General features: G+C 43.9%; 1 protein-coding gene across 1 annotated transcript in view; it reads left to right on the forward strand.

Annotated features, from left to right (window-relative positions):
* Positions 1-198: 198 nt before the first annotated feature.
* The window catches only part of LOC111653731 (phospholipid phosphatase-related protein type 4-like), a gene marked incomplete at its 3' end in the record, with an annotated part of 19,570 nt that continues 9,550 nt past the window's right edge, over positions 199-10,218 (forward strand). Inside the window, exon 1 of the mRNA XM_023404396.1 lies at positions 199-510. Within this exon, the coding sequence (XP_023260164.1) occupies positions 439-510 (72 nt within the window). The remainder of the gene's footprint in view (positions 511-10,218) is intronic.

The following is a 10,218-nucleotide window of genomic DNA, read 5'->3' on the forward strand; positions in this document are numbered from 1 at the left end:
CTCTCTCTCTCTCTCTCTCTCACCTGGTGTGACAGAGGGCTGAGAGGCGCGTGTTCACAGGAACATGTTAATCTACAGTCAGATCCTACATTAAGTGTCAGCGGTCAAAACCATATGCTGCCGACAGCCCTCCTCCCCAGTGCGCCTGCGCTCCGTGTCCTCCTCCCCCTCCCTCCCTCCGTCGGTGTGGCTCCGCTCTCTACCTGACAGCTCGTCGGAAGCCGCGCTCAGAACCGAGTCCGGGCTCCTCACCAGCACAGATTCCGGACCGTGCAGATCCGGGTGTCGGGTGCCGGATACCGTGCAGCTGTCGTCCCCGAGCATCCTGCTGCACGCGGCGGCATGGAGCGCTCCTGATCCCGGCGGGAAGCCTGGAAGAGCTCAGCCTTTCTTCCATCGTCACATCTCGGATCTGTGCGGACGTCTGGAGGCCCGACCATGTCTGCGAGAGAGAAGGGGATCCTGACCAAAGACAGCGTCAGCCTGCTGCCCTGTTTCTACTTCGTAGAGGTGGGTTCACGCTGCATGCTGCTCCTCCTGCTCCTCCTGCTCCTCCTGCTCCTCCTGCTCCTCCATCAATCAATACTACAACACAGAGAGGCGGGAGCTGCCACCACACATCCATAACTATACATCAGCACATATATATATATATATATATAGGTAACACGGAGATCAGCTGAATGTGACTTGTTCATTCTGTTGAGGTGGTTTCCCTCCACTACAGGTGTGTGACCTCCGTCACCTGAACAATGTAGACATCTGCCCTCATCATGTAAAGATAGATGGGTTTATAATCCTCCGTCATGTGTGTAGCGTTTGTATAGATGATGTATTTATAGGCCTTAAAATCTATATTATATTTATCATATTACAGCTGCTGTCAGCGACGAGCTGCTGTCAACAGCTGGAGCAACACATACATTCATATAACACAACACAATACACACTTTGATGTGAACTTTTACAGCAGATCCAACAGATAACCACACACACACACACACACACACACACACACACACACACACACACACTATTCATTCCTAGGGTTAAACACATACTCACATGTTATTTACAGTACAGTGCATCGTGAGCTGGAAATGGCTGCAGCTTCATCAAAGGATTTCACACACACACACACACACACACTCTCTCTCTCTAAGTAGATTAACACTGTTTCAGCCCAATACATAATGCAGACACGAGTCTCTCAGGTTGAGACCGTCAGTGCAGCCATGATGGACGTGTCCGTCTTCCTCTCAGCATTTCATGTTATTGTGGAGAATCCTGAAGACTGTAAGACAATCGGAGCTGATTTGAAGCATTTAAGCACAGACTGCGTGCAGCTTGTGGTGAGTGTCACTCGTTCCCCTGCTGCGCTCTTTATCCACGCTCTAATTCACCACTGGCCCGTGGCTCTCCAATCAAACTGGCATCTCGTATTATAGATCTGCCTCTAATACTGTGTGATGGATGCTGTTGGGATGACTGCACCGCTCCCATGAAGCCCTCTCCCTGCAGGGGCTGGGACGGGGATTCCCTGACTGATGTTTTGTTTTTGGAATATTTCATTTACATTTCAATGCACCATCACCTTCATTAACACTGTCAGACTTCAGCTTCTCAAACTTCTGAAGCTATTCTTATTTTTACAAACAGGAGCATTAAAGTAGGTCAGCGCAGAGAGTTAATTCTTCTCAGTGAACTCCAGCACTTGTGTATTTAATTAGACTCGCTCAGGCTCATTCCCTCAGTGTGTGTGTGTGTGTGTGTGTGTGTGTGTGTGTGTGTGTGTGTGGCTGGTTTCCAATCGGAGGTGGTTGCCCATCCTGCTCTCCTGTCAGCCGTGACCGCCGTGTCATGCCATGAGATCGGAGCGGGCCAATCATGATGTCTCCTCAGAGAGCTCCAGCTCTGTGGCTCCTCCCGCCCAATGAATTCTTAATGCTGATCTGAGTTAGACGCAGATCTCACGCCAGAAACTAAATGTCCTTTTGCTGTGCCATGATGAGTCTTTACTCGCTCAGTCACTGCTAATTGGTTCGTTTCTAGCATTAGTTTTGGGCTGATCGCGATATGCAGATGTTACAGTAGGATTTAGTTTATCAGGATTACAGGGATTTTTTTAGGGCTTCCCTTTTAAAGTTCCTCCAGTCATGTTTTAAATTCTTTAATATTTAGTTCAACATGTTTTCAGTTAGCACAGTTAGCATCTTTCATTTGTTGATGTTGTTTGTTAGCCTGTAACTGGCAGTGGCTGACAAAGTGTTAGCGGTTGTGCTAATGCTAACTCTCACTCTGTACTGACAAGGTTTCAGGTGTATTTAGCCCCGCCCCCCGTCCCCACCAGCTGTCAGGATTGGTTCCGCAGGTCTGTGACGTATGAAACCCTGAATCTGTGTTTATGAGACTGTGATTGGTTCACTGCAGGTCAAGGTGGAAACACTCAGTCATGGAGTTGATGGTTATTTCATCATCATGTGTCTGTGTTTTATAAAAACATCATGTGGACGTTAACGAGGTGAAACTCTGTGAGGAGTTCAGCGTGTGGAGACTCTGAGTCTCAGCTGGGAGTCTGGACACTGACAGAAAGGCCATTACAAACCGGAAGCATCAGTGTAGGTGTTAACCAGGCAGGGAGTGACTAATTGAGTTGCATTATGGGAATTGTAGGATCCAGCTGTCTTGGAGTTTGTCCCACACAAGGTCAGGATATCTTGACCTTTGCTGAATCAAGTTTGTCTCTTGTGAGCTCTCGGTGGTTGAGTATCTCTGCTGGATAGAAATCCTGACACATTAAAACCTCAGGGGTCAAAGGTCAACTATGAAACAATAGAAAACTTCCTGTAAATATTTCTTCAGTAGCTGCTCATCAACAGAAGAGCAAAATTGAAGGTTTATGAATATCAGTTAGCCGTTAGCATTCCCTCCAGGTGACAGGTGAAGTGTCAGTGTCTCTGCTCGATGTGTGAACAGGTGTTTATGTCAGATGTGCTTCAGGAGGTAGAGCGGGTCGTCCACCAACCAGAGGTCAGTGGTTCGATCCTCGGCTGCTCCAGTTTCCATGTCGAAGTGTCCTCAGGAAAAACACTGTGTGTGTGTGTGTGTGTGTGTGTGTGTGTGTGTGTGTGTGTGTGTGTGTGTGAATGTGGCTTGTAGTATAAAGCAAAACACAAACCACTATATAAGTGCATTACCACGTTGTGTTTACAGGTTGTTCTGCTGCCTGTAAAGTGGCCGTATTATTATTATTGGTATTATTAGTATTAATAGTATTAATAGTATTATTAGTATTATTAGTATTATTAGTATTATTAGTATTATTAGTATTAATAGTGGTAGTAGTGGTAGCAGTGGTATTGACCTAACATCCCTGATAACTGGCTCCATTTTAAATGACTCACCCTCTGAACAGTGAATCAGTTTCTTCCCTCTGAATCTTCACATTGTCCCTAAAGTGAAAATGAAACTTTATAAAGAGCTTTGTTCCAGCTGCGTCACTCACACTGTATAGGAACAGTGTTTCATTTATTAATTTCATTATGTGTGTTTACCCCGTGCACATGGTGCTGTCTGTTAAATGTGTAAGACTGATGACTCTTTACTGTAAAACAACTGACCTGTTATTCCTCCCTTCAGGAGGTGCAGTGATATTCTTTAGCTGCTTTGTCTTGATTTTCTATCTTAGAACAACAGTCTGTATAAACACTGACACAGGTTTTAAATGGAGGGGCACAAAAGCCTCAGATCTATTTCTGTGCTAACATGTATTTTCATCTAAAGTTAATGAGACTTCAGCTGCTTGAGTTAATCAAATAAAGTAAGTGTCTTCAACATAATGATCTTTGTAGTTTGTTAAAGTAAGAGGTTGAGAAAAAGTGAGCCAGGCAGAAACATCATCCGGGTTTATTCTCAAATAATTGTATTTGAAACATGAAGGGAAAGACGTGAGCTGCTGCTTCTGAGAGGAAACAAACAGATTAAAGATTAAACTGAGACTCAAAGTCTCGTATGTTCTTAAAGGAATAAGGATGAATAAAGTTTTCTAACATGAACAAGAACTAAAGAGTAATGTGAATGTCTCTCAGCTGAAGGGGATCAGTCTGAGTTAGTGTAATAATCAGGTAAAGGCGTCAGCAGTGATCAGTTCTGAGCAGGTTTCCACTGAAGGACGAGCAGCTGCAGATCTGATCTGTGTTCCTGCTCCACTTCACTGCGACGAGCAGCGAGGCTCCTCCGTCAAGCTTCAGGCTGCTTTTCCTCCAAAGTGGAACAAATGGAAGCATGAGGAGGGCCGAGCAACTGTTATCTCAAACTGGAGAGAAACAAAAGATTAAATCACATGTATAACTGTGTGGGGAGGGACATGGCCAGTAGCCTAGATATAGGATAAAGACTATCTGTGTATCTGCAGCTCGCTGGACTGTTTACTGCTGATGGCTTTATTCCTTTTCTGTCTGATACACAATCTACATCAGCTTGTTCTACATCAGCTTGTTCTATAACAGATTGTTCTACAACATATTGTTCTATAACAGATGATTCTATATCAGATTGTTCTATATCAGATTATTCTATATCAGCTTGTTCTATAACAGATTGTTCTATAACATATTATTCTATAACATATTATTCTACATCAGATTATTCTATATCAGATTATTCTATATCAGCTTGTTCTATAACAGATTGTTCTATAACATATTATTCTACATCAGATTATTCTATATCAGATTATTCTATATCAGCTTGTTCTATAACACATTATTCTACATCAGATTATTCTATAACAGATTATTCTACATCAGATTATTCTATAACATATTATTCTATATCAGATTATTCTATATCAGCTTGTTCTATAACACATTGTTCTACTTCAGATTATTCTACATCAGATTATTCTATATCAGCTTGTTCTATAACATATTCTATAACAGATTATTCTATAATAGATTATTCTATAACAGATTGTTCTATAACAGATTATTCTATAACAGATTATTCTATAACACATTATTCTATTACAGATTATTCTATAACACATTATTCTATTACAGATTATTCTATAACAGATTATTCTATAACAGATTATTCTATAACAGATTATTCTATAACAGATTGTTCTATAACACATTATTCTATATCAGATTATTCTTGATCGTTCCAGCTCAGGCATGAGTTTCTGGAAGACTTCAAATCTGTATCTCATCTCTTTGGGATTGATAAGATCCAGTTCGTATGCTAAGCTAACAGGAGGAGGTCTTAGGAGGATTTGTCAGAACCAGTGTCCCAGTGTCATCTGGACCCTCTGATGCAGCTGTGAACATCTGTACTACACACTGTCTGCAACATGTATTCACATGGTGCAGTTCAAGGTGACTGTGGAGGAGAAAAGGATAAAGAATCCCAGACTACGACCTTTCCTCTCTGACACAGTGAGGAGAAAGTCCTGGTTCTTGGTCTCTGAGTATTTAGGAAATGTTTTTGTAAATGTAGTTTACACTCAGATTTACGGTACAGGCTGTTTCCTGTCGTCTTGAGAGACGAATGTCTTGGAGTTTGGAGCCATAATTTTCCATGTTGTATTTGTTGTGTGACACTGTGACCAGAGAAGGAACCAGGTTCACATCACTTATCTGTGCACTTGATGACAGCGTATGTACTACAGTCTAAAACACACCTTCTCAGGTACGTTCTTGACCTATTTTCATTGGCTCAGTTACATCCAGGGAGGGAAACTGATAGGATTTTATTGATTCCAATGCCATTATCGATTCTGTTTATCAGTCAGTTTATCAATCCAGTTGTCGATTCCCTCCCAGGAACATCTCAGATCTGACATCGCTCTGTGGAGCTTCTAGAGGGATGTTAATGCAGGAGTCTGTTTCTAATATCAATGACTGAGGTGAATGAGGAGATGATGATGATGATGATTTAATGTTTCATCACAGATGAATTAAGAAACACTCTGATGAGTCTCTGTCGTCTTAGAGAGGAATCTTATTTATTTTTGCTCCAGGAAACAAACTCATCACAGAATGTGCTGAACTACAGGGGAAAGGTCAAAGTCTCTCCTCTGAATAATAGATTACAGCAAGAATAGAATAGAATAGAATAGAATAGAACACAGTAAGCGTTTTTATCCGTGTGCATAATTCAGTCTCTCTATTTCTGTGTCTCATTATTCTACAGGAGTGACCAGGGATCTACTCCGTCCTGCAGATACTCACTGTTATCACTCTGATTCTATATTGAACTGTTTCCTGACAAACGCAGAGACTGAATTACATTTACATTTACTGATCATGATATATATAAAGTGTTGAGTCCCAGGCAGATGGTCTAATGTAGCAGCTCAGTGTTTGTGTAATTTAACTCAACTCAACTTTATTTATATCACACCTCTCGTACAAACTCGCAGCCCAGGCCGTCTTCCCCCGACGCCGTCTTCCCCCGACGCCCCAGAAGTCAAATCTACAAGAATTTGAAAGTGAAATTTACAGGGAGGCCGCCATTTTGTAGAGTCGTAAAAGGTAGACAGCCACGCTCAGCTGGGACGCTGGTAGATATTAATAAATCATATTTATGTGCTTATGGTGAGTGTAAAACAAACAGAATATCTGTATTGTAAAGACTCCAGCCGATCTAAAGAGGTTCAGTCTGTTTCTATTGACAAACGTTTCAGCGTCGACTCCATCAGAACACTCCAGAACCTTTGACGGCCCATACACGGGCCGGATGAGGTTAGAGGAGGGAGGGGGAGAAGGGACGTACCTGTGACTAACAGAGAGCTGGAACGAGGAGCTAGCTGTTGTGACCTGTAAGTGAGTGAGGAAGGGTGGTGCACAGCACTTCCTGTAATGTGAGTTAATGAAACCACTCACCTGTACTCTGTCCGGCACAGTGGAGACAATCTACTTCCTGTTTACAGCGGCTCGCACATGCTCAGTGTAGGTGATGGTCATGTGACGTGTGTCTGGACCTTTGGCCCCTGTGGAGTCAGAACATCATGGTCATGGTTTGACTGGAGTAAAAGTATAAATGAAGCTGTAAGTAAAGGTTGGTCATTGACTTCATGTATTTCTTCCATCAGTCGGTTTCAGCACCGACCCGACGTTATAATGCTTTTTGTTTTAGTCTTTTTCAATTAAAAGTCTTTAAACTGTCCAGGTCAGAGATTTAGAGACGGTAAAAGAAAATGAACCAAACACATTCAAAGCTAATAAGACAGAAACATAATCTGCAGTCTGAGGAGGCAGAGAGTGATGTCATCATATGAACTGGTCCTGTCTGTGTCTGAACCGGCTGAAGCTATTAAAGCTTTTCCAGGATCAAATCTGGAGGCGAACGCTGATCTTGAAAGACGCCGCGCAGCTTTTGTGAAGCTTTTTATTTGCCGCCTCAATCCAAAAACATCACGCATCATATCAGCGTCGTATCCGATGACCCGGGGAGAGGCGGACAAACAGAGGGAGGACTCTGTCAGAGGTCGAGTCGGCATGAAAGAGAAGAGGCCGACGGTGAGAGAGAACAGTACAATGTGTGTCACAGAGTCTTTGACAGGAACAGAGGGGATGGAGGTGGAACAAAGAGAAAGAGACAGGCTGAGTGTTAGCAGATGTAGGGCAATGGAGCATCTCTGGAGCTGAACCCTCCCAGAGGACGGCTGTTCACAGAAACACACTGTAAGGAATAATACGACATCCTGCTCCGTGATTTCTCTCTGCTCCGACTGCTCTGTTTGCTCTGTGAGCCTTCAGCTCATCCTCTCCTCACCGGCACTTACTCAAGTCAAACAGTAGAAAGTCCCGGCAGCAACAACAGAGAGTCAGTCAGAGACACCTTCTCTGCAGCACATGAAGACAGACAAGAAACCAGTGCTGAACATCAGCCTCTCAGAGTCAGCGTCAGCCCTGCGTGCTTCTCTCTGAGCATCAAAGCTCCACTTCAATATCAAATACTTCCATTTTTGGCAAGAGAAGTTGGCATATATAATAACAACAATAATAATAATAATAATAATGAGAGTAATCTTTATTTATAGAGCACTTCTCTGCAGTGGTGCAGGACTACATTTCATAGCACACACATAAGAACCGGCTGCCCGCTGCCTCAGTGCGTACAGGATTACTGCTGCTTTTCTAAACCCACGGTACAAAGTGCTTTACACGAGGCAGCAACATAGAACATGCAGGTCATAACTAAAACTGGCAGAAATACAATGGATAAATGTGTATTTACACATGTATTTCATTCTGGTGGAAAACAAACACGTTGTCTCTGATTTTCCAAATATGTAAATGAACACACCTGCAGTTTATCTGTGTGCCAGTGTCGTTTCTAGGAGACAGGGTCGTACCAAGTCGCCAAGAGCAGTTTTAAATAATGCAAGATCATAATGAACTTCTTTAGCACCAGTAGAAGCAGCTTCCTGCCACTTCCACGTTGTTTCATCCAAATCATCTCCATGAGTTGGCAGAGTTCACGTCGATTCTCCGAGAGCTCCATGACTGTTGGCCCGGCACCCACCAGAAATAACTGCCAGCCAAAGCCCACTGGAACCTGCTTTCCATTTTTACACATCTATTATTCAAAGTGCTCTGTATCTTCACCGCTCTCTGTTCTCTGTAATCACTGAGGGGCCGCCAGGAACACCGGGGAGCCGGCGGAGGAAAGTTTCATTGGAGCGCCGTGTGGCAGGAGGCCGAACACTTCTCCCAGTTTAAACACGCACAGAATCAGATCCGGCTCCAGCGGCTCGGTGAAGGAACACGGGCCAAGATGATACTCATCATTCAACCTGAACATGACGCAGCTGAAAATAAAGTTTGTCCTGAAAGTAGAACAAAGGTCATGGGGTTCTGAAGCATGAATGAGCTCCACCTGTGTCATTACAGTTTGAAGTACGAGTCGCTGACGTCATTACTCCAGCAGCGTTTCCTCGTGCACCTGCGCACGTGTTGTCTTTGGCTTCAACTATCTGGACAACAACTGTTGATGTGTGTTGGAGCGACACAAACTGCAGGAACAGGAAACAGTCTCGTGCAGATGGTTATTCCTCCGTGTCGGCGACAGTCAGAGCGGCGGCCACATGTTTTCAGGTTGTCTGTGCGTCTCTTTCTCCTGGACACGATATCTCGGCAACACCGGGAAGGAACTTCTTCGAATTTGGCACAAACATTCATTTGGAATCAAGGATGAACTGGTCAGATTTTGGTGGCTAAAGTTCAAAGGTCAAGGTCACAATGACCTCCCAAAACACTTTTTAGCTATAACTCAAGACGTCACAGCAATCATGACCAAACTTCACACAGATGGTTGATATTTCCTCTGATTCTGGATAAACAGGAAATGACCTGGAACTAGTCTGAGCGGAGGAGGGATACGACCACAAGGAGGTGCTTCTACTTTCCTCTAAGAAATCCACTGATGGTTAAAAGTTGTTCCCTGTGATCTGAGCTGCACACGTATAAATCCTGCAGCTTTACCATGAAATGACTCGACTCAGCATCAAATGAAAGGAAACGCAGGCGCATGTATAGACACTGAAGCGTATCAGATGAAGTTAGCTGCTGCTGTCCTGAATAAATCAGAGATGGAGGAGAACACAGACTCTCCTGCAGAACTGCAGCGTGACGTGAGGAGATATTCCTCCAGGAGCATGAGCAGAGCGAGCGCTGACACCACTGACCTACATATCTCATCTCCACGAGCCGGGCTGCTGGATGAGAGATGGAGGTGAGGGAGGCTGCCAAGAAAGCAGACCTGACGGGGAGGGGGGGGCGGGGGGGGGCTGCAGGGGATGGCTTCAATATGGCACAAGTGGGATGCAGAGATGCTTCCTGTTGACGTGTTGCTTCATGATCCAGTTTGAAGCGGCTTAGGAGCTTCTTTAAAGGAACAATCACAATCCAAACGTTTGATCTCTCCTCCTCCTCCCTCTGCTGCTCGCTGACACTGATCATGTGGTGTGTTGTTGTGCTGTTGTGTTGTTGTGTTGTTGTGTTGTTGTGTTGTTGTGTTGTTGTGTTGTTGTGTTGTTGTGTTGTTGTGCTGTTGTGTTGTTGTGTTGTTGTGTTGTTGTGTTGTTGTGTTGTTGTGCTGTTGTGTTGTTGTGCTGTTGTGTTGTTGTGCTGTTGTGTTGTGTTGTGTTGTTGTGCTGTTGTGCTGTTGTGTTGTTGTGTTGTTGTGTTGTTGTGCTGTTGTGTTGTTGTG

This window comes from Seriola lalandi, unplaced genomic scaffold (genome assembly GCF_002814215.2).
Source record: "Seriola lalandi dorsalis isolate HSWRI2012SDOR001 ecotype SW California unplaced genomic scaffold, Sedor1 jcf7180002054241, whole genome shotgun sequence".
Classification (NCBI taxonomy): Eukaryota; Metazoa; Chordata; class Actinopteri; order Carangiformes; family Carangidae; genus Seriola; species Seriola lalandi.